General features: G+C 38.5%; 1 protein-coding gene across 5 annotated transcripts in view; it reads left to right on the top strand.

Moving 5' to 3' along the window:
* The window catches only part of Zfp945l1 (zinc finger protein 945 like 1), a 39072-nt gene that overhangs the window by 6786 nt on the left and 7119 nt on the right, over positions 1 to 25167 (top strand). For 4 of the 5 annotated variants that reach the window (XM_063277113.1, XM_063277106.1, XM_063277107.1 and 1 more), the window contains 3 exons: positions 4550 to 4605; positions 5913 to 6039; positions 11105 to 13010. In XM_063277113.1, coding sequence (XP_063133183.1) covers positions 4576 to 4605; positions 5913 to 6039; positions 11105 to 12582 — 1635 coding nt within the window. In that variant the 5' untranslated portion in view covers positions 4550 to 4575 and the 3' untranslated portion in view covers positions 12583 to 13010. Of the gene's footprint in view, positions 1 to 4531; positions 4606 to 5912; positions 6040 to 11104; positions 13011 to 24802; positions 24903 to 25167 lie in introns of those variants that run through there. The other variant, XR_010059547.1, reaches the window with a different exon arrangement.

The following is a 25167-nucleotide window of genomic DNA, read 5'->3' as shown; positions in this document are numbered from 1 at the left end:
TCACCAGATATTGTCTGGACACATGTAACATAACCACAAAGGTCCATATGGGTGGAGATTCTGGATGCCTGGGACATTGACGCTGAGCATGTGGGGAAAATTGTTCCTGTCCTCTCTGAGATTACAGAGATGCTTATGACCAGGGAATTGGTGCTGTTAAGTAGTGGTGCTGAGTATGGTGGAGGGTTTATCTGAGTGTCTTTAGGAGCCTTGGTCCTGATTTGTGGTTCTTTGTCTTCTGTAGCCAATGCAAACTCTTACATGGAAGAAGTGATTAAGGGAGAAGGCAGATTATGTTTTAGGAAGTAACGTTGATTACATCAGTTGTTTTTTTATAAAGTGGGCAAGTCAGACCCTGGACAGTCCTCAGGGTCTTTCTACTCATTTGATTCTTCCCCTTTATCTCCATGACCTTCTTCCTCTAATAGGCCATCTTGAGGCTTAGGATGTCTTATTATATACTGCTGAATGTCAGCTATTATGGGGAGGAAGGGGAGTGGCAAAAGATAGCCTTCTTGGACTTTCCCATTGCAAACCAGGTACTCAATAAGGGTCAAGACTTCTAGGTTGGAAATACATACCCACAGTTCCATGGTGTGAATTGAAGCGCCTCATCCCAGAATTCCAGGCCCTTCTGCTGGGAGATTTTACATCCTCTTGATTCAAGTCAGGCCCTAAGGGAACTAATTTGGAATTCCCCGTGGAAAAGAGAGAAAATGCCACCATTGGTGTTCAATGATCATGAGACCATTCTGCTGCTGCTCAGTTATTGAGAAGACCCTGTCAAGCAGGAGCCTTCCAGCAGGTTTAAGAGACTAGCAGCAGTCCTGGGGAGTTTTCAATTGTTGTTAGGTAAACCAGGTGTTTTATGAGAGTCTAAAAATTTATTGACTACACTCAGTCTGGCTGTTGGGTCAGAAAGAAAGAAGAGGACAGTTACACAATGTCAGGGAGTCACCAGAATCCAAAGGTGTCAGTTTTTCCTCAAGCTGTATCTGGTCTTTGAAGGCACAAACTGAAAGTAAAGCAAATTTAAAAAGAAAGATTTAAAAAAAAAGGGGAGGTGTGATTGGTCCATAGCAGAGTGGTCAGGAGAAAGTGCTGCTTCTTTGGTGGAAGATACTCCAAATTTCTCACATTCCACCAGTCCCTGTTCAAGTGCCAAATGTGGGTCTCCTTTTCTGGTAGGTTGAGGACAAGGAGCTGAAGCAGCACGCAGAGTTTGAATGGTTGTAAGTATGTTGTGAAGACTTCTGGGAGTCAACTTAAGTTGGTTGTATAACTTATTAAGAAGAATGTCAGATGTGAGTCTTCTCATGGATATTTATACCTTTAATTTGCAGAATTCTATTTCTTACCTAAGCGGCATCCTTGCTTTTCTTACATTTTCCCAGATTGCCTCATTTAAAATTTTCTCTGTACTTGAATTGTATACCTCCTAATGAAGTGTATTGAGTTGTTCTGATTAGAGGGAAGTGATTCCAGCTCTCCTTTTGCATTCTTAGGTTCAGGTTTCTGTCCGATTTGTGTTCATTGTGCTGAGGTATATGCCTCTTGCTCTCCATTCTTCAACGTTTTTATATCAAGCAAATGTGATACTTAGCCACAAGCCTTTCAAGGATCTATTGACATGGTCATGTTTCTTTTGACTCCACATATTTGGTATCTTACATTGATTAAGGTGCTGAAAGGGTCTTACTTTCTTGACATTTAAATAAGCTTGTATTCCATTCCCATTTGATTTAGAGACAACCTCTTTGTGTCAATCCTGGCAACTGGGCTGTGATTTTTTTTCTTGGCATATATTTGTTTGGGCTGATCTTAATTTTTGACTACATTCAAATATACTTCTTAAACTGTCGATTTTACCAGTCACCTTTTCTGAATGTACCATGAGAGTTGACAATTATATTCTCTCAGGGCTTTAAAATATATTATTCTATGCCCTCCCCACTTCAACCTGTGGGAAAACATTTATGACTATTGTATTTGCCAAGCCTCAGCTGGTATTAAAGAATAGAAGACAACTGGAAAATAGATGCACATTGTTACAGCACTTAGATGTGAGAACAGCGAGATAGATGTGGGAGTTCTGGAAGCATTTGTCTGGCAAATTATCCTAGAGTAGACTGCTATGACCTCCTACCAATCAGTAGACCCAGTGACTGAACACTACTATATGGGTATTTGAAGCAGATCTTGTCCTTTGAATGGAAATTTCATAAGTGTAAAAAGATTTCTGTTCAGAAGTAGCTGAGTATTTGAGGGAATGTCGCTTCTGGAATTTTGTGTAGAATCCCTGGACTTCGTAGTGGATGCATATAAAGCAATAGGTTATTCACCCCTAGCCAAAATGACCTCTTGTTCACTCCATGAAATGGAAAACATACCTTTCCAATTAAGGACATGCACAGAATTAAGTCAGAGAGTATATTCATTCCCATATTTAATATTTCTGATATTAAAACACAGCATCACAGGAGTAGGAAATTTTGATGTGTTGCTGCTAGGTTGGAAAACATTACTCAGCTTGTATGTCACAAGTAAAAGTCATGGAGACATATGCCATGTAAAATGTCCTGATTATTTCCCTTGAAAATGTAGGCATTTCTATGCTAACTTTTTCTTACCATCCTGATGCTTGCCACAAATCTCTTACACTGTAAAATCATTACAGCATTATATTTTATCCTGACTCTCAAAGATCTGTTGTGTACATCTTCCTGTTGTGAGTGAATTTTCAATCACATTAACTAGGAAGTGACTTGATTTTTTAACTCATCATGGTTGTTAGAATATTTTTACAGAGGATTATTCCAGTACAGTATTTGCTTTTTCTGTTTTCTTTGCTGTTATGGCTATTACAAAGCTCCTCAGCTCCTGGAGTTTAATTTCATCCATGCTTCCTAACTCCCCTGTTCTACCACTTGTAGGAGTGGCCTTTCCACTTTGAGCTCCTAAGAGAGCTTGCATGGATACCTTCATCATTTTCTATCCTTTCCCTCTTTGTCCAAATTCTTATCTCAGTCATCCCTTTTGTATTTTATATATGCCTTAAGGCAGGTTTTATGTGGGTAGACAGGATGTCATGTATTCATAATTCTAACTGCCATTACATATGACAGTATCATTTTTAATAACTCAACTCCACTTCCTCCAGCTTTCAGAGTCCACGCACCACCTCAATTTCTGCCGTTGCACACAGCAGTCTCTGAAATGAAAATATCCTGTTTCAAACAAAGTTGTTGGCACCTAGGCTGAAAGCAGCACCAGGCTATTGGGTAATCAGAACCACTGAAAGGCATTTGCAACATTTCAAAAATGTAGGTATATGTCAGGATAGATTCTCTTTAGGGAGCTTTGATATTTACAGTCACTGACTTTTGGCCAGTGTTGAGTGCCATCTATGTATTTCATTTGTGGGCAGACCTCAGTTCAAACCAGAAGGGCTTCTGTTATGTACAAAGTAGTCTTGGCAATATTACACTAATGGGCATACCTTGCCTGACAGGGTGGTACTGCAACACAAGGGGTCAGCATCTGGGTTTTCTTGCCCAGCAGCCTACAGAGCCCTTTGAGCAATTTAATGCTACATTAGTGCGTCCAAATCATTTGTGAGAGTCAACGAGTAGTCTGAGTACTTCTCACCATACTCCTGTATCAATTTCTAAATTGGTCATCCACTACATCCACTTAAGAGTACGATTAACTACATTAAAAGGTCACAGCATAGAAATATGGAGGTACACTGGCTTAGAACATTCATCGTGAGGATATTCCATTCACTAACATATTTGGACTGAATTATAGTATTTTACCTATAAATGAATTCACGTGTATTTCAAGTCATCAATATTCTCACACAAACATTTGTATGAAACTTAGAAAGCAGGTCTACGTTGAAACAGAGCAGTAAACTATAAAATTTATCTTGCCTCAGGAACAATGTAAAATATTCTTAGATGATGATGAAGATGGCTGTAACTAATCTGGTGACAATTTATCATTTTAAGTAAAATCATATTTGGTAGATAAAGTATATTCTGTACTCCAAGTCAACAGGACACACAGGGAAAATAGATGTCCAATATCTGTCAGGTAGAATGAATTGAAATGTGGTCAAAAGGTCAGATATTATATTCTAGTGTGATGACTAATGAAACTTCATTTTATGCTAGGTGTCAAATTTGATACACACTAGCCATTTTTCTATGACTCCAGTTCCTGTGACTTCACAGTAATAACCTTGAGTAGTAATATTTTGCAGGAGGTAATCATGTATTCTGTATTTGTGCCTCATACCTGATGAAGGTAGAAAAATGCCCCAGATGTAGCGATTTTCTTTGCTACACTAAATATATCATTTCATGTTCTCCTGTCTGTAAGAATGTTGGTAAGAACCCTGCTACCATTTTGGTTTGGGGGCTGGGTAGGTCTTCTTAATATGGTTTGGCATTGTCCATAAAGAGTTTTATTAATAGTGGCTTTGTATTTTTGACACCTTTATATGAAATTTTGTCACAAATTCTAGTCTTTATTCCTGAGACAGAAATTTAATGAAGAGCAACAAGAAGAATGACTGCTTCTCTGGTAAATGTGTCCAAGGTCAGTCTCATGTCCACATTTCTTTGAAAATTGTATATCTTATTGAGCCCATTAAAAACTTTGTTATCTACATCTAGTAATGCTAACTAAAGGGTTTGTTTTCTATGACTTATCTTCACTTTTGTGTCTGATAATCAAAATTACTATAGTGTAGCCTTGTCCCATTATATTTTCCCTCAATATTATACTATGAGGACATAAATTTCTTTAGACCTAAGACATGCAATTCTATTGTAAATGACACTCAAAAGATATATTTTTGTCCAACTTTAATATCAAATAGACATGTGTCTTTTATATTAGTGAAGAAGAAAGGTCCCTTGTGCTACATAAATTACATTTCATGAATGATCAGGTTTTCAGAATCAAGCTTATGAATGTGGATCTGCACAAACATGGACAGTGGCATCACTGAGCAATGTATAGAAGACTTGAATTTATGAAAGAGTGTAGTTAGAATTCTGCATTTCATGTTTTTGCCTCTTTTTTCCTAGAACATTTGCAGCATTGTGCCTCGGCCTTAGGATGTCAACTGAGAATGTTAGGAGAGTCAGGTCAGACAAAACTGCAGAAAAGATTGATCTAATGTCCAAATTTGAGCAAGATTGACATTGTAGAATTTTGAAGCATAGTGTTACTTGTCATTATTTGATCATCTGTGCTGTGGTATTGGATTTTGTTTAATTCATCAAGATTTATTCCTGTACCTAGACCTTAAATGTGTGCAGTATATGTTTTTAAAGTTTGCTGATTATGAGACTATTATCTTGTTTCACAGACATAAAAAATTAACTGCATCTTTGATTAAAATTAAAATTCAATTTTATGCATATTGGTACATTTTACTGACTCTATGCATATGTGCTTGGTATTCTTCCTGCATGTTGAGATAAGAAGAGAGCATTTGATCTCATAGAACTTGGACTCAAATTCCACTGTGTACTGCCATGATGGTGCCAGCAAACAAATTTCTTATTAGAGGACTTTAAAAGACATTATAGTGTCCAGACTGCAAACAAAATTTTCAATATTGCAATGGTGGTAAATCCTCTGTTGCTCAGTCTTAGAGAACATCAGCAGAGGCATAAAGAGCAGACACGTGAATATATATATATATATAATCTATGGAATAGCAGCAATGCTTAACTTCTGACAAATCTCTATTGCACTTCTAGAAAAATTTTTTCCTTGAATATTTGCCATGACTCATCCATATCACAAATTATATCTTATTCTTTATGTCTTTCTTAACTGGGAAAACATTTTTGTCCAACAGCACATGGTAAATTGGTCATTTTCTATTACAGTGTCTGCTAACATTCAGGGATGTGGCTGTGGAGTTCTCAATGGAGGAATGGGAATGTCTCAACTATTCCCAGAAGACATTGTATAGAGATGTGATGATGGAAAATTACAACAATCTACTCTTTGTGGGTGAGAATAATCTTTTTTTTTTTTAATTAGATTTTTTTTTATTGGATATATTTCTTTATTTACATTTCAAATGTTATTCACTTTCCTGGTTTCCTGTCCATAAGCCCCTTACTCCTCCTCCTCCCCCATAAGACTGTTTCCCCCAATCAATACCCCCCCTGCACTGGGGGTTCAATGTTGGCAGGACCAAGGGTTTGCTCTCATACTAGTGCCACAACAAGGCTATTCTCAGCTACATATGCAGTTGGAGCCCTGGATCAGTCCATGTACAGTCTTTCGGTAGTATTTAGTCCCAGGAAGCTCTGGTTGGTTGGCACTGTTGATCTTATGGGGTTGCAAGCCCCCTTAGCTCTTTCAATCCTTCCTCTGATTCTGCCAGAAGGGGGTCCCGTTCTCAGTTAAGTGGTTTGCTGCTAGCATTCTCCTCTGTATTTGACATATTCTGGCTGTGTCTCTCAGGAGAGATCTATATCTGGTCCCTTTCAGCATGCACTTTTTAACTTCATCAATCTTACCTACTTTTGGTGACTGTATATATATATATATCTATGGGCCACATGTGTGGCAGGCTCTGAATTCTGTTGCTTCAGTCTCTGTTCTAAACTTTGCCTCCATATCCTTTCCTATGTATATTTTTGTTCCCTCTTTTGAGAAGTAATGAAGCATCTGCATTTTGATCATGCTTCTTCTTGAGCTTCCTGTGGTCTGTGGATTGCATCTTGGGTAATTCAAGCATTTGGGCTAATATCCACTTATCAATGAGTGCATACAATGTGTGTTTTTCTTTGATTTGGTTTCCTTACTCAGGATGATACTTTCTAATTCCATCCATTTGACTAATGAATTTCATAAAGTCATTGTTTTTGATATCTGAGTAGTATTCCATTGTGTAGATATACCACATTTTCTGTATCCATTCCTCTGTTGAAGGGCATCTGGGTTCTTTCCAGCTTCTGGCTATTATAAATAAGGCTGCTATGAACATAGTGGAGCATGTGTCCTTGTATGTTAGAGCATCTTTTGGGTATATGCCCAAGAGAGGTATAGCTGGGTCCTCAGGTAGTTCAATGTCCAATTTTCTGAGGAACCTCCAGACTGATTTCCAGATGGTTGTACCAGTCTGCAATCCCACCAACAATGGAGGAGTGTTCCTCTTTCTCCACATCCTCTCGAGCATCTGCTGTCCCCGGAATTTTTTTTTTTGTTTTTTTGTTTTTTGTTTTTTTTCTTTTTTCTTTTTTTCAGAGCTGGGGACTGAACCCATGGCCTTGCGCTTGCTAGGCAAGTGCTCTACCGCTGAGCTAAATCCCCAACCCCGAGTTTTTTTATCTTAGCCATCCTGACTATTGTGAGGTGGAATCTTAGGGTTGTTTTGATTTACATTTCACTGATGACTAAGGATGTTGAACATTTCTTTAGGTGCTTCTGGTCATTGGATATTCCTCAGCTGAAAATTTTGTGTTTAGCTCTGTACCCCATTTTTAATAGGGTTATTTGGTTATTTGAGTTCTTTGTGTATTTTGGATATTAGCCTTCTTCCAGATGTAGGATTGGTAAAGATGTTTTCCCAATGTGTTCATTGCTGTTTTGTTTTAATGACAGGGTCCTTTGCCTTACAGAAGCTTTGCAGTTTTATGAGGTCCCACTTGTCGATTCTTGATCTTAGAACATAAGCCATTGGGTTTTGTTTTTGTTCAGGAAATGTTCCCAAGTGCCCATGTTTTCAAGACTCTTCCCCACTTTTTCTTCTATTAGTTGAGGATATCTGGTTTGATGTGGAGTCCTTGATTCACTTTGACTTAAGCTTTGTACAGGGTAATAAGAATGGAGTGATTTGATTTCTTCTACATGTTGACCTCCAGTTGAACTACACCATTTGTTGAAAATGCTATCTTTTATCCATTGGATGGTTTTAGCTCCTTTGTCAAAGATCAAGTGAACATAGGTGTGTGGTTTCATTTCTGGGTCTTCAGTTCTGTTCCACTGATCTAGCTGCCTGTCTCCGTACCAATGCAATACAGTTTTTATGACTATTCTCTGTAATACTGCTTGAGGTCAGGGATCATGATTCCCCTGGAACTTTTTATTGTTGAGTATAGTTTTCCCTATCCTCTCTATTTTTTGTTATTCCAAATGAATTTTCAAATTGCTCTTTCTATCTCTATAAATAATTGAGTTGGAATTTTGATGGAGATTGCATTAAATCTGTAGATCGCTTTTGGCAAAATGGCCATTTTTACTATATTAATCCTGCCAATCCATGAGCATGGAAGATCTTTCCATCTTCTGAGATCTTCTTCAATTTCTTTGTTCAGAGACTTGAAGTTCTTATCATACAGATCTTTTACTTGCTTGGTTAAAGTCAAACCAAGATATTTTATATTATTTTGGACTATTGTGAAGGGTGTAATTTCCCTAATTTCTTTCTCATCCTGTTTATACTTTGAATAGAGGAAGGCTACTGATATGTTTGAATTAATTTTATACTCGAATACGTTGCTCACATTGTTTATCAGGTTAAGTAGTTCTCTGGTTGAACTTTTGGGGTCACTTAAGTATACTATCATATGATCTGCAAATAGTGATATTTTAACTTCCTTCCTTCCAATTTGTATCCCTTTGACCTCCTTTCGTTGTCTGATTGCCCTGGCTAAGACTTCAAGTATTATATTGAATAAACAGGGAGAGAGCGGGCAGACTTGTCTAATCCCTGATTTTAGTGGCATTGTTTGAAGTTTCTCTCCATTTAGTTTAATGTTAGCTATTGGTTTGCTATATATGGCTTTTACTATACTTTTATACCATACTTTTAGATATGGGCCTTGAATTTCTGGTCTTTCGAGGACATTTATCATGAAGGGGTGTTGAATTTTGTCAAATGTTTTCTCAGCATCTAATGAAATGATCATGTGGTTTTTGTCTTTCAGTTTGTTTATATATTGTATTACGTTGATGATTTTCTGTATAGTAAACCATCCCTGCATCCCTGGGGTAAAGCCTACTTGATCATGATGAATGATTGTTTTGATGTGCTCTTGGATTCGGTTTGCCAGAATTTTTTTGAGTACCTTTGCATCGATATTCATAAGGGAAATTGGTCTGAAGTTCTCTTTCTTTGTTGAGTCTTCATGTGGTTTAAGTATAAGAGTAATCATTGCTTCATAGAAGGAATTCGGTAGCGCTCCATCTGTTTCAATTTCATGGAATAGTTTGGATAGTATTGGTGTTAGGTCTTCTATGAAGGTCTGATAGAATTCTGCACTGAACCCATCTGGACCTGGGCTCCTTTTGGTTGGGAGACTTTTAATGACTGCTTCTATTTCTTTAGGAGTTTTGGGGTTGTTTAAATGGTTTATTTGTTCTGTTCTGTGAGGGCAGCAACCAAAAGAGCTTGCCCCGCCTTCTCTGGGGACCCTGTGCACAGGGGACCCAGATGGTGCTAGGCCTTTTCCTCTAGATTCAGAAATGTGGCCAGAGAGTAGTCTCCTCTGGTTTCCCAGGCATGTCTGCCCCTCTGAAGGTCTAGCTCTCCCTCCCATGGTATTTGGGTGCAGGGATCTGTTTGACTGGGCCCCTTCAGATCTGGTCGGTGTCTGGAAAGCAGCGTTGAGTGCCCCTGTCTTTCCTTTCCCCAAGGCCCTATACAGATTCCTCTTGGGCCAGGAATGTGGCCAGGGGTGGGCAGTACTGGCGATCTCTCCTGCTCTGCAGTCTCAGGTTTGCCCACCTGTCTGGTTGGTGAGCTCTCTTCTCCCACAGGTTTGTGTTTCTTCTTTAAGGGCTTCTTCTTTGGTCAGCGAACCGGGCTCTGATGATGCCATGTAGCCTTTGTTTCTATTTCTTAGGTTCCTGTGCTTCCTCTAGCCATTGGGTTGTCACTGGCATTTGATTGTCTTGCTTTTTCTGACAGTGGCTTAACCCTTCTGTAGGTCTTTGTTTCAGCACTCCTGTAGAACTGTTTTCTTGTTTCCTTTCAGCTGTTTCTGGGACCAGGCGCTCTGTTCTCAGATGAGTAGGTATTCCTGGTGACTGTTGTTCTCCTCTCTGCACAGACAGGAGTCAGATGGATCCTGCATGTGATTGCTCCTAGGTCCTTGCACCCAAGGGGCACAGCTGACACTAGGGGATTCCCTCTTGGTTCGGTAATGTGTGCAAAGGGTAGTCTCCTCAAATTTTTCATGAGTGTCCGCACTTCTGATGGTTCAACTCTCTCCCTCATGTTGTTGGGGTGCCGAGAATACTCTTGTAGAATTTCAATTTAATCCTTTCAATTTACAAATCTTCTGTAGATGGAAACTTTCTGAAAAGTCTAGAAACTCTGAGAATAAAGAAAATTCTGGTTACCAACGTAACATTTCAGGGAGTTTCCTTTTCATCTTTATGTATTTTTTAGGAAAAAATAAACCAGTTCTGTATTCTCTGTAGTCTCTCTCTAACACTTTTACCTAGTTTTCAATCAAAATATCAAAATTCAAAGATATTGCATATTCAGAGAAAGGAAATATATTGTTTTATTTATACTAATTTGATTTTAAAAATTTACCTTTGCATTAAACTGATCACTCATTTCTGAATTTTAAAATGCAGAAGGTTTCAAATAGAGAAAGATCTGTTTAGTGATAATTATTTTACTTATTTATTCAACTTTTGACACATGGTCTAACTTTAGTACTGTTACAGTTTGATCTTTTTCCTAGCACTTTAGATGTAGAGGCAAGGGTATATGGTCAGTTCCATGCGAATTTGAGTTAAATAATCAATTCCTACCTGACCTTGTTTATGTGATCCTTCAGATTTTTCCTATCTCAAAGGATTTTTACTGAATGATCACCTCTTTTTCCCACCTTTTGCAAGGTACAATTCAGAAGGCTCTTAATTTTCAGTCATTTGATACAGATCAAATTTGAGGTTCTTCTGAGCAACCATTTAGTAATTGTGAGACAGAAATGACCTCTTTCCTTGAGAATGGTTAATTTACCATTCTTTGTAAAATTCAAGAAATATAGGTTATTGAGTCCCTTACACACGTATTAATCCCTCTGTTTCCTAATTGACTTTTTTCTAGAGAATCACTGTAAATATAAGAAGGTATTGGATCAAGACCCGAATTCTATTGTCCATAATGTGAATATCTATGAAAAGGCATATGAATGTAATGAGCTTGTCAAAATGACTCATGAATCCTCCCAAGGTACACCTTTTAAAACTAAACATAAAGATGCATCTCTTCAAATATCAACCCTAAATAGACAAAAAATTGGGAATACTAGAGATGAACCTTGCAAATTTAAAGACTGTATAAACTTTTTGAATGTGTTTGTCATTAGACAAAATCAAAGAATCTACATAGGAGAGAAAGAACCAACCACCATAGAGTATGAAAATCATTATAACTCAAAACATGAAGTCATGCTGAAACAAAGTAACAGTACTGGAAACAAACCGCACATTTTCAGGAAATATGGGCAATGCTTCAAGATATACTCAAGCTTCAGTAGATATCAGAACGATCATACTTCAGAGAAATTCTATAAATGTATAAAATGTCGTAAATCCTTTCTGCATTTATCACAGCTCAAAGTACATTACAAAATTCATTATAGAAAATATCCTTGCAAATGTACAGCATGTAGTAAGTGCTTTTATCATACATTTGGCTTCAAAAGACATTACAGCATCCACCCTGAAGTAAATACTTACAAAAGCAGTGATTGTGACAAATCCTTTATCTACTACTCAAGTCTTAGAAAACATCAGAAAATTTTTGGAGGAGAGAGACACTATGAATGTAATGAAGGTCTGAGGTCACTCTATACAGTCTTTCAACCTGTGTACTATTATATACCACATATAGGAGAGAAAGCTTACAAATGTAGCGAATGTGAGAAATGCTTTACCCGGAAATACCATCTGACAGTCCACCAGAGAATCCATACAGGAGAGAAACCTTACAAATGTGGTGAATGTGACAAATGCTTTACCCGGAAATACCATCTGACAGATCATCAGAGAATTCATACAGGAGAGAAACCTTACAAATGTAGTGAATGTAAGAAATGCTTCACTCGGAAATACCATCTGACAGATCATCAGAGAATTCATACAGTAGAGAAACCTTATAAATGTAGTGAATGTGGCATGTCTTTTATGAAGAAATACCATCTTAGAAGTCATCAAAGTATTCATACAGGAGAAAAACCTTACAATTGTAGTGAGTGTGACAAAGGCTTTACCTACAAAGGCCATCTTAGAAGACATCAGAAAATTCATACAGGTGAGAAACCTTACAAATGTAGTGAATGTGCCAAATGCTTTACAGAGAACAGCAAACTTAGAAGACATCAAAGAATTCATACAGGAGAGAATCTTTACAAATGTAGTGAATGTGACAGATGCTTTATTGAGAACAACAAACTTAGAAGTCATCAGAAAGTTCATATAGGAGAGAAACCATACAAATATAGTGAATATGATAAGTGCCTTACTCAGAAAGGCAGTCTTAGAAGTCATCAATTAATTCATACAGGAGAGAAACCTTACTGATGCAATAAATGTGACAGATCTGTTAGCTGGAAATATTATCTTATGGTTTATGAAAGAATTCATACATGAGAGAAACCTTACAAATGTAGTGAATGTGACAAATGATTTTCAGTAAAAGCTCTCTTAGAAATCATCAGAAAAACCATACAGGAGAGAAACATTACAGATGAGGTGAATGGACAAATGTTTTACCAGAAATGCCATCTTAGATGTCATCAAAGAATTCATATTGAAGAGAAACATTTATCAGAGACACGGTTGTTACTAAGAACAGTTATTGCAAAGCAAGTGTAAATAAAAGGCCTGTAAAAAGCTACATCTGAAACCTGTTTGTATTTTAATTTGGAGTCTGCTCACAAAGCAAACCTGTTTGACTTTTTTAACAAGAGATCTAGTGGTTTTAACTAATAAATTAATCATTAAACTAACATAGTACTGGATTACCTTGATTTAAGGAGATAGTTGCCTGTTGTCCATCTCTTAAGCTACAAGAAGCCTTCAATGTGATTAGAGAACTTGAAGAAGGATAAATTGTAATAAACTGGCTATACATAAAGTTAAAATGACAGATTTACCCACTATCTACATGGATTCCCCATTAGTTTCCTGTGGCTTTTTGGGGAACACAGGTCTCAAGGTAGGATCAATCTTTGGCAGGAAGGCAAATCTAAGAGTCCCTCCTGAGGAGGCGGAACTTAGCAGAGATGACCTCACCTTGCCAATCAATTCTCCTGGTGTCCTTTATTTGTTCCCTGTAGGCATAAAATTTTTGCAGCCTGTTTTAATAAGTGTTCAACGTTCCCCTCTTGCCCACCATCCTCCAGAGGCAGTAGAAGAGAAAAGTTATTAGGCTATGGGGGAGGTGGATCTGTTTAGCAATTGTACTTTGGGGACAAGTGCAGTCTTCTTTGTGAACAGTTCAATGGTATAGAAAACACATAATAAGAATCACAGCCTCAGTCCAGTTTTCTTGGCAGGCAGAAACCATATACTATCAGGTGCATTTCAATCCTGAAGAAACTATAAGGCTCACTAACTGGCCCAAGGTGAGGCTGGGAAAGAGGCAAAAAGCCACAGAAACTTCACAAGAAGTTGTTTGGTGAGTTTCTCTTTGCTATAACCACTAGTGGAGCTTAACAATGCTATATATGTGAACTAATACATGCATGTTGTTAGCAAAGAATATAGAGTCAGAGCAAAGCAAATCGATGCTCCTGTCCTGCTCTCTGTGGGATCCTTTCACGTATCCACTATAGCAAGACATCCTTTCACCAGTGTCTGCTTTAGTAAGACATTCTTTCACCTGTGTGCCCCAGCAAACATCATTTGAAATAACTGACTTTTCAAACAAAGCAGACGTTTCCACTTCCGGTTCTACTTAAAAGTAGGCCCTGGCATCAGGTGAGGCATTGCAGCAATTATACCCAGTAGTTACTGTACCACAATCCTGGTGGTGTCCTCTCTCATGCCCTTTTCTTCTTGGAGAACTCTGGGAGGTGGGGTGATTACTCACATTTGGAAGTCTCTGTTATAATAGGTTTAAACATATTAAATGCCAGATCTCTGATTGGTTTGTGGGCCAGTATCCTTGTAGCATAACTAAGTTAAACAATCTTTTATTTTCATCATCTGTTCTAAATTGTTCTTTGCAAATGTAAAACAGGAGACTAAATAAAACTTCAACTCATTATTATCTGTGTCAGTTTTTAGCAGAACTATCAATCCATGTTAAGTTTGAGCCTTAGAAATTAATTTTGAATTGAATTAATAGCATACTCTTTTAGTAATAACATAAAACTCTTTGACCCCAAAAACATACTTCATATAGCGACTTAAATAATAGAAAATAACAGTCTTCATTATAGTTTCGTTTAGTCTGAAGCCAGTGTCAGGACAACAGAAGTTTGAAACAGCAGAGTGCTTGGGTGAGAGAACTTTTCTCTCTATTTGGGCTATAAGAGTCTTGCCAGAAAATAGGCAAACTGAAATGAGGGGATGGACTTAAAAATCCTGTGATTTTTAGCCTTTTAATGTTGTAATCCTGTTAAAAATTTAAATTAACAATTTTCTTAATTTCTCTTCCTTAATGTGTTAATACCATAATATATCTGATGTAGTGAAATGAAAAAGTGAAACACAAAAGCTTCCTTTTTGAATAGTAGGCCATCTTGAATCCTTTTGATGTATCTAGTGTCTTGTATTGCTATTTAAGATCCATTGGTTGGACAGTGGAAATTTGTTCATTGACAAACTTGATGAATCATTGATTATATAGGATCGACAAATTAGGGCCAATATCAGGATGAGTGGGCCAGTCAAAGCTGAGACAAAGATGGTCAACCAAGGGACCAGTTTAAAAGGGACTCCTATTATCCTTGAGACGGTTCTCTTTGGAATTTCTTGTCATTTAAGCTTTTTCTAAGCTGAGCCATATTTTCTCTGTCTATGAATGATCAGCCTAAACATGGCATTCTTCTAGAGCTACACATAAACCACTTTGCTGATGAAGTAATAAATCTAAGTCTCTTCTATTATATAAAATTACTTCAGCTAGAGAGGAAAGGGAGTCTTGTAGAGCAATAATAGATTCTTCTATTAGCGTTTATATCATTATATATTGCAATATATGAGGCTCTGTAACTCTTATCTTGCAGTATTAGTGCTGAAGCCCTTGTGCCAGCTGTTCCAGCTACTCCGATACCAAGCAGGGTAGATAACACCACAGCAGTTATAGCAACTCTTTCTACCTATTGAGCTGGGGAGTCTAATTGATTGGGAATGGCTTTCCCTGTATAGTAAGTTATTTGGAGAACTAGCTGTACTAGGATATAAAAATCAGATGATATATTTAGAACTATAGTAAAAATGCAAAGAATGAGCCACATCCTGATGCACAACCCCACCAAACATCCTCTGAAGGAAATAGGTACAAATATTCTGTATTAGCAGTAGTTGGAGTGGAGTTGCAGATCCATGAATATTCTGAGTGTTTCTGATTTCCAATACAAATGCCTTGACCTTTTATTGACTGTAAGGTCAGCTTACCACTTTCTAGTATGTAGCCATCCGTTTCTCCTATAAATCCTTTTACATTTGGCCTGATCCTCTTTGTCCCCTGTAGTATATTTGGGGATGGCTGGAAGCACTGGGGATGATAAAAATACTAGGATGTTGATGGTGAGTGCTTGGGTATCCTCCCTTGATGCTAGTCTTTTCCCTTGAGCTATATCTGATCTACTTTTTTTAATTCTAAGGACATTAGATCATGGTCACTTTTATAGGGTGTCATAATGCTTCCAGCAAAGCAAGTATTTCTTCCTTATTTTTGATGTCTTCAGCAGTCAATAACCCTCTCTCTTGATATATGGACCCATATACCTGAACCATGGCAAAGGAATATCTGCTGTCAGTATAAATGTTGGCCATAGTTCTTTCTGCCACCTTCAAAGCTTAAGTTAAAGCTGTCAACTCAGGCTTCTATGCTGATGTTTGTAACAGCAGAGCAGTTGTTCAAACAACAAAGTCCAAGTCCACTACTACCACCCTTGCTTAACTGGTTGCATTCTCATGAAGCTGCTCCCATCTGTAAAGTATATGCTGTTCTGTAACTGGGCAGGGTATGTCTGTCAATCTTGGCCTGGTGTTCTGGACATACACCAAAACTTTAGACTAATCATGCTGCACATTTAAGGATGGGCCAGGTAGCAGGGTAGCTGCATTTAGGGAAGACAGTGGGTTATATATTATGTGAAGGGGATTCATAAGTATAGCCTGAAAGTGCACCAGTCTGGTATTGGACAAGTAATCAGCTGGGTAGATTCCTGAAGATCCTTGATAGCATGTTCGGTGGTGATAACAAGTTCCTGCACCATGGTTATGTTGTTACTGTCCTTGACCTGCAGGACTGCCAACTATGATCTAGAAGCAGTCTGGCCATCCTTGGGCCACTGGGTCCATCTTTTTAGATAAATAAGCCTGTTTCATGGGCCCAAAGTTTGTGCGAACACTTCTTTTTATTTTTTTTATTTTATGTACAGCATTCTGCCTGCATATGTGACTGCAGGCCAGAAGAGGGCACCAGATCTCATTACAGATGGTTGTGAGCCACCATGACCTCAGGAAGAGCAATCAGTGCTCTTAAACGCTGCGCCATCTCTCCAGCCCGTGTGAACACTTCTTTTGCTGTCCCTTTTCTCTCATCCATTCTAGTTTGTCTTCCTGTCCCACTGTGGCCTCATATAGACTCCAAAAGTCTTTCTACATATTCTTTGGGGCTCTCATTCTTTCCCTGCATTACCTCACTTAGCTTAGATAAATTTCAGGGCTATTCAGTGGCTTCTTGGAGAGGCCCTCATCAAAATCTGACTACAGACCTAACACTCTCCTTACCATCATCAGTATCATGCCGAGCCATAGGGAAACCTGCATCAAGCCCTTGGATGTGGGCTGGCAGTCCATTTGCTCCCAAAACCATTTTCTGGGAAGCTTTCACTAGTCTCTCATTTTCATTCTGTCATGAAGGGGACATGGATCAATTGCTGACGGTCATCTCAGGAGGACTAGTGAATTAGCATGAATCTAAAAGACCTGTAAGAACTGACGGTCTTTCAAGAAATGGGGGTTTTTGCAACTTTCAATTTTAAAGGTCATTACTAGCAAATGGTACACCCCCTTGTACATCTGGGGGTCCTACAAGTTGAATGAGTAAAGTCATAGTAAAGTCAGCACTCTGGGCAGTATAATTGGACTCCATGTGGTGTCAGGAGGCTTAGGGGAGTCAGGGGCTGCACTTCTTCTTCCTCTGCACTGGTTGAACAGGGAAAGGCAGGAACAGAGTTATAAGAAGTAGCACTATAGTCTTCCTTGTGGGTAGAGGGAGGAGGGAACATGTTTTGGGGGGTCTTAAATCTGACCCTTCAGCAGAGGAAGGGGAGTTAGGAGCAGTACAGCTGATGAGAAAAATGGTTTCAACCAGGGTGCTTCTTGATCTGGTACTGACATGTGGTAATATATGGCACTTGGTCTGGATGGTCCTTGACCTCATAGACAAAAGCCTTCACCTTGTAGATTGTGGGGAGATAAAATGTTCCCACCTCAGGCCACCTACTTTATAGGTGGGCCATTCATTCTTGTAAAAGATGGTTAGTTTGCAAGGATGAACAACGAGACTTGAGACCTCCACAGCTTTGTGGAAGTCCTTAAAATGGTTCAGGACTACAGAACTGTGAGATGGTCTCCCTTCCTGTGCATGGAAGACTGTCAGATCCACAGCTATTCAAATATCAGATGAGAACTAACAAAATCTCCCAGATGGGGAATATGGGAACATCCTCTGTAGCCCCTAGCAAGGTGACAAAATACATGTCTGCTTTGCTCCTCTTGGCCTCCAGATTAATCCCTAAACAAACAGGGAGAGACAAGATGGTAGACAACCAGGAACCTGGACTTTCTGATTTGAAAAGGATGAAACAAAGCTCAACTATTTGGATCAAGAGTCTTCAGCAAGTCCCGGATGATCTTCCAAATCTAAGGGTTCATAATTCACAAAAAATGATACCCCAGACTAAAATAGTATGCAGCAACAAAGAGCATTTGTAACAGGCTGGGAGTCAGAACTTTGAAGTTCCTGTGCAGACAGGATAAAGGTTATTTTACTTAATTTCCAACAGTTTACTATGAGATGCTAAACACCAGAGACTGAAATCTTCTGGCCTCAGAGGAACTCAAAACAAGCAGATCAGCTACCTCAGCAAAGTGACTCAGACATGAGGGACGTAAATATTTTTTTCCCATTTTTTCTTTATTAACTTGAGTATTTCTTATTTACATTTCGAATGTTATTCCCTTTCCCGATTTCCGGGCCGACATCCCCCGACCCCTCCCTCTCCCCTTCTATACGGGTGTTCGCCTCCCCATCTTCCCCCCATTACCGTGCTCCCCGCAACAATCACGTTCATTAAGGGTTCAGTCTTAGCAGGACCAAGGGCTTCCCCTTCCACTGGTGCTCTTACTAGGCTATTCATTGCTACCTATGAGGTTGGAGCCCAGGGTCAGTCCATGTATAGTCTTTGGGTAGTGGCTTAGTCCCTGGAAGCTCTGGTTGGTTGGCATTGTTGTTCATATGGGGTCTTGAGCCCCTTCAAGCTCTTCCAGTCTTTTCTGATTCCTTCAACGGGGGTCCCATACTCAGTTCAGTGGTTTGCTGCTGACATTAACCTATGTATTTGCTGTATTCTGACTGTGTCTCTCAGGAGAGATGTATATCTGGTATCTGTCATCCTGCACTTCTTTGCTTCATCCATCTTGTCTAATTGGGTGGCTGTATATGTATGGGCCACATGTGGGGCAGGCTCTGAATGGGTGTTCCTTCTGCCTCTGTTTTAATCTTTGCCTCCCTATTCCCTGCCAAGGGTATTCTTGTTCCCCTTTTAAAGAAGGAGTGAAGCATTCACATTTTGATCATCCGTCTTGAGTTTCATGTGTTCTGTGCATCTAGGGTAATTCAAGCATTTGGGCTAATAGCCACTTATCAATGAGTGCATAGCATTGAGTGTTTTTCTGTGATTGGGTTACCTCACTCAGGATGATATTTTCCAGTTCTCTGCATTTGCCTATGAATTTCATAAAGTCATTGTTTTTGATAGTTGAGTAATATTCCACTGTGTAGATGTACCACATTTTCTGTATCCATTCATCTGTTGAAGGGCATCTGGGTTCTTTCCAGCTTCTGGCTATTATAAATAAGGCTGCTATGAACATAGCGGAGCATGTGTCTTTGTTATATGTTGGAGCATCTTTTGGGTATATGCCCAAGAGAGGTATAGATGGGTCCTCAGGTAGTTCAATGTTCAATTTTCTGAGGAACCTCGAGACTGATTTCCAGAATGGTTGTACCAGTCTGCAATCCCACCAACAATGGAGGAGTGTTCCTCTTTCTGCACATCCTCACCAGCATTTGCTGTCACCTGAAATCTCAGGGTTGTTTTGATTTGCATTTCCCTTATGACTAAAGATGTTGAACATTTCTTTAGGTGTTTCTCAGCCATTCGGCATTCCTCAGCTGTGAATTCTTTGTTTAGCTCTGAACCCCATTTTTTAATAGGGTTATTTGTCTCCCTGCGGTCTAACTTCTTGAGTTCTTTCTATATTTTGGATATAAGGCCTCTATCAGTTGTAGGATTGGTAAAGATCTTTTCCCAATCTGTTGGTTGCCATTTTGTCCTAACCACAGTGTTCTTTGCCTTACAGAGGCTTTGCAGTTTTATGAGATCCCATTTGTCGATTCTTGATCTTAGAGCATAAGCCATTGGTGTTTTGTTCAGGAAATTTTCTCCAGGGCCCATGTGTTTGAGATGCTTCCCCACTTTTTCTTCTATTAGTTTGAGTGTATCTGGTTTGATGTAGAGGTCCTTGATCTACCTGGACTTAAGCTTTATACAGGGTGATAAGCATGGATCGATCTGCATTCTTCTACATGTTGACCTCCAGTTGAACCAGAACCATTTGCTGAAAATGCTATCTTTTTTCCATTGGATGGTTTTGGCTCCTTTGTCAAAAATCAAGTGCCCATAGGTGTGTGGGTTCATTTCTGGGTCTTCAATTCTATTCCATTCGTCTATCTGTCTGTCTCTGTATGAATACCATGCAGTTTTTATCACTATTGCTCTGTAATTTGGTACTATTATGAAGGGTGTCATTTCCCTAATTTCTTTCTCGGCTTGTTTCTCTTTTAGGTAGAGGAAGGCTACTGATTTATTTGAGTTATTTTATACCCAGTCACTTTGCTGAAGGTGTTTATCAAGTTTAGTAGTTCTCTGGTGGAACTTTTGGGATCACTTAAATATACTATCATATCATCTGCAAATAGTGATATTTTGATTTCTTCTTTTCCAATCTGTATTCCTTTGATCTCCTTTTGTTGTCTGATTGCTCTGACTAGAACTTCAAGAATTATATTGAGTAAGTAGGGAGAGAGTGGGCAGCCTTGTCTAGTTCCTGATTTTAGTGGGATTGCTTCAAATTTCTCTCCATTGAGTTTAATATTAGCTACTTGTTTGCTGTATGTGGCTTTTACTGTGTTTAGGTATGGGCATTGAATTCCTATTCATTCCAGGACTTTTATCATGCAGGGGTGTTGAATTTGTCAAATTCTTTCTCAGCATCTAATGAAATGATCACGTGGTTTTTATCTTTCAGTTTGTTTATATAGTGGATTACGTTGATGGTTTTAGGCAGTTTATAGCTGCTTCTTCCATAAGGCTTGGATCATATGAAGTCATTGCATCTTAGCTCTTTTGAGATGTCCTCTCACTAGTCTTTATTTTTTTCTATACATTTCATAAAGGAAGGGATAGTGATTTTTTTTCTGGTCCAGTGGCATTCTGGAACTATTTTGGGGTGCTTCTTTTCCTAGTGAACTGACATACAACACAGCACATCTTTATCTGAAAGAAAACTGCCAAAATGCAAATATACATGGTAATTCATAATCATCTCTACCTTCATTTCTAGGGGACAAAACACCCTTTTCTGGACCCTACATACAAAAGACTTACGTATAATTTGGTTTACACACATACATGAATGCAGGGCAGTGATACAAATCAAAAAACAAAAACATAACAAAGACTCATAGTTTCCTGTGATTATCTTTCATGGTTTCAATACTTTGTGCTTTCACTGGTTTGCTTTCCTGGGTGAATAGATTTTTGTTCCCATTTCCACAGAAAAGTTGTAAAGCAAACAAACAAACAAACAAACAAAACAGTTCTCTACATTTTTCATCTTGTTATTCTTTTAATTTTTTCAAGATCTAGACTTATTATGAATTTACTGCTCTAGCTCACAATCCAACAAGTAATGATATCTATATGTGCATACCTTTTGTTATCATGTATTCAGAAGAACCCAATCTAACTACAGAGCATAATTAGTAAAACGTTGTGGATCTTCTATGACATGCACTTTAGAGGCCTCTATTGAACTACATTGAAAACTCTAAATGGATGAACTTTTGGATGGATACTACATAGCCAAAGTAAATCAACATGGAATAATATTTCAAATTATACAAGAAATTTATCTATATGCAGCAACATGCATTCCCACAAAGGGCAAGGACCAGTTAGGTTCACTTCAGAATTCTGTCAGAATATAAAAGAATTAACACCAAGAGTACTTTAAGTACTCAATAGTATAGGATAAGAGTATAGGAATCCAGATTCTAAGAAGTTAGTATTATATGGTATAAAACCAAATAAGATTACCACTACCACCACCACCCCTCCCAAATGATCTAACAGACTGATTTGGTCATCCATTGAATTTCTTTCTTTTCTTTTTCCTTTTGACATTTCAAGTATATATACATCTCCTGGTTCCTAATCTCACTTTCTATATCTATTTTTAACCTGGTCCAAACTCCCAACTCATATCCACCTTTTTTTTTTTCTTTTTTGGACCCACCGAGGTTATCCAGGGCTGTCTTTGACATTATGACCTTCGTGCTATATGCTGGAGCCTGGTTGGCATAGTAGAATATTCACATCTAAAAATAATGATACACATTCTCTCAAAATATGTCTATAGCCAACAGTATATACACAAAATGTAGGACTCCATGAGCATGTCCTTTTCTAGACTGTTGCTAAGGACAGTGTAGAGTGAGGCCAGAGAAAGTAAGTACAATTGCTAGGGATGACTCGAGTAAAATAGCTGTATGGAGTCAGGAAGATGGCATGTCAAGGCCTTTCCCTTTCTATCCCTATTTCTTCCCCCTTACTCTTCCCCAGTGTTCCCAGAGCTACACAGGTGGGATGGTATAACTTACTTATTCAGTGAATGTGCCATACATATTCTTATTTTCTGTATCTTGGACAGCCATGAGTCTGCACGCACCATGCATTTTTTTTTAAACAAATTATCTGTTTTATCTAAAAGCACCTTTAAAACAACTTCTGAATGATAAAATTGTGTGAGAGTTACTAATCATTTCATGGTGCTGTCAGGATCGTGGAGGATGGATTCTGCTTTAGGCTATTAATAGTGGGGGTGACCACCAACTTACTATTTCCTTACAGAATCTATAATTTCTGAATTGTTTTCCCAAAAGTCACCGTTGCCAATCAACTAATTTAATATTTGGCTCTTAATAGTGGGAATCTGTGAGGGAAGGATAAAGAAAGCTTTTTAGTGTCACTTTACTAAATTCAAAATTACATTTTGACCTAAATAATTATCTGGCTTCCCAGTAATTCTCTGTACACTGCTATTTGCTGGAACATGTTTTAGAAGATATTATATTAATGTAGAACATACAGTGGGAATTTCAGCTGTAACAAGCCTGCTTACATTGAGCACTTAAAAAAAAGGCTTTTCATGGTAGATTTTACATTTGATGATTATGAAGTGTCCTTCACTGTTTTGATTAATGTTGGTTGAAAGTCTATTTCATTCAATATTAGAATGGCTACTTTAGCTTGCTTCTTAGGTCCATTTGCTAGAAAACAGGATTGTGGGCCCCCAAAAAGGATAGGAACTCTACAGGAAGTCCAACAAAGTTAACGAAACTGGGCCCTTGGGGCTCTCATGGTCTGAACCAACCAAAGAACATGCACAGGCTACACCTAGGCCTCCCTGCACATATGTAGCAGATGTGCAGCTCAGTCTTCATGTATGTCATGAACAACTGTAGCCAGAGAGCGGGTAGCTATCCCAAAAGCTCTTGTTTGTATATGGGATATGTTCTTCTAGCTGGGCTGCCTTGCCTGCCCTCAACAGGAAAGGAAGTGCCTAGTTTCCCAGATATTTGAAGTGCCAGGGTACAGGGATATCCATTGTTCTCCCACCTGCTCAGAGAAGTAGACTGGGAAATTGAAGAAAGAATTGTGGGAGTATGTGAACAAGACAGGGCAATGAGCAGGATGTAAACTGAGTAAGTTAAAAAAAATTAAATTAAAACTTTTTTTCAATGAGGCACTGTTTCTCCTCCACTGTCTTTATACCTAATCTCTTATATTCTATAAAATTTCTTTTACACTTAGTGAGTTTTTCCTTTCTTATTTACCTTTAGGTTGAGCTTTCTTTCTCTCTTGTAACTGGGTTTTCATAAGCTCATTGTCATCAATTCCTTGAGTCATTTGCTCATGTTTTCTTGACCACCAATCATTTTGTTCATGTCCTCTTTGAGTTCATGCATATGCTTGTTACCTCTTTATACACTTCAGTCTTTCTTTCGTTCCGTGTCTTTGGAATAATTTTCATTGTATTGCTTATGAGAAACCACTGTGGAATGTGTGATTTTAGGCAAGGCTATTTTGTCTTAATTTTTAATACTGTATTGTGGGAATGAGAACTGAACATCAAAATTAGGGTGCTTATTTTCTTTTGCTATGTATATTTTATCCAAGAGGCTAGAATTCCAAGATAACAAGTAGGTAGGTTAACCTTTATTTGAAGTGTTCATAAGGTGAGTACCCAGGTTCCAGGGTACAGCATTCTATTAGATATGGTTCTGTTCTAGGCTGGCAGCAAGCATGAGAAGTGGAGGAAAGGTTCCCCAGGGTAAATATAGGACAGCCTGACACTTGAGGCTGTGTGGAAGACAGCTGGAGACAGAGTGAGTTGCACAGATCTAAGTGGGGCAGAAAAAGAGGTAGAGGCTGGCTGGACTTGAGTAATAAGTAGAATAGGGATTAGAGGAACCAAGTAACCAGAACTGCCAGTGATGAGTGGGTCCAGACGATGCACAGAGGACCTAAAAGCAGAAAGGATGAGAAGGAAAAACCTTCATTTCCAGAGGACTTGGGGCACAAATTGCTCCATAACAAGGGCATATGTCAAAGGCATGGATTTTGCAATGACATGAAAATTCCCCTTACCAACAAGAACATCATGTAGTGTCCTAGGAAAGTTACCAATGAGCAGTCCAGTGAGTGGCAGGAGCTGAAGCGTGGTAGGCCTAGAATCTCCCAAGTCAGAGAAAGTGGGGCTTGGAAATGGCCAAGAACAAAACTGTTTTAAACTGTCTTGTTGGGAAATTTCTGATCAAATACACTGGACTAATTTTGATTGCATTCATAAAATTTGTGGTTTCCAGGATATTTACATAAGAATAATCGGATCAAGGACTTGTATTATCTGTCCTTTGCAAACTCAGTACTATTTGCTATTGTGGCAATTACAAAGAATTTACATTCATTCATGCTTTTGTCTCTTGCAGATTTCAAGATCTCTGAGAAAGAACTCATAGGATGAAACTTAAGTTTAAAGGATGAAAAACAACTTTGTTTCCTTTGCCAGTTGAAGCAATGCTGCAAAAGGTGAAAACCAAGGCTGGAGTTATTAAATACCTAAACTACATTTGTCTGAACTCTGTAGATTTTCTGTTACACAAGGCATTATCACGTAATTGCTTTTGATCTTTTGGGGGCTTTTTTTTTTGAGCAATCATAGCTTAGTCAATATTGCAGAATTAGAATGAACATTTTGTTAATACTTTAGGGTAACAGTTACACAATAAAGGGAAGCAGGAACAGTTTTGGGAAATGAACCAGGTAGTCTTCTTTTTAGATTAGAGTTCCAACT

This window comes from Rattus norvegicus, chromosome 1, assembly GCF_036323735.1.
Source record: "Rattus norvegicus strain BN/NHsdMcwi chromosome 1, GRCr8, whole genome shotgun sequence".
In the NCBI taxonomy this organism is placed as follows: Eukaryota; Metazoa; Chordata; class Mammalia; order Rodentia; family Muridae; genus Rattus; species Rattus norvegicus.
The sequence above is the reverse complement of the archived record's forward strand: the minus strand, read 5'-3'. Positions and strand labels throughout refer to the sequence as shown.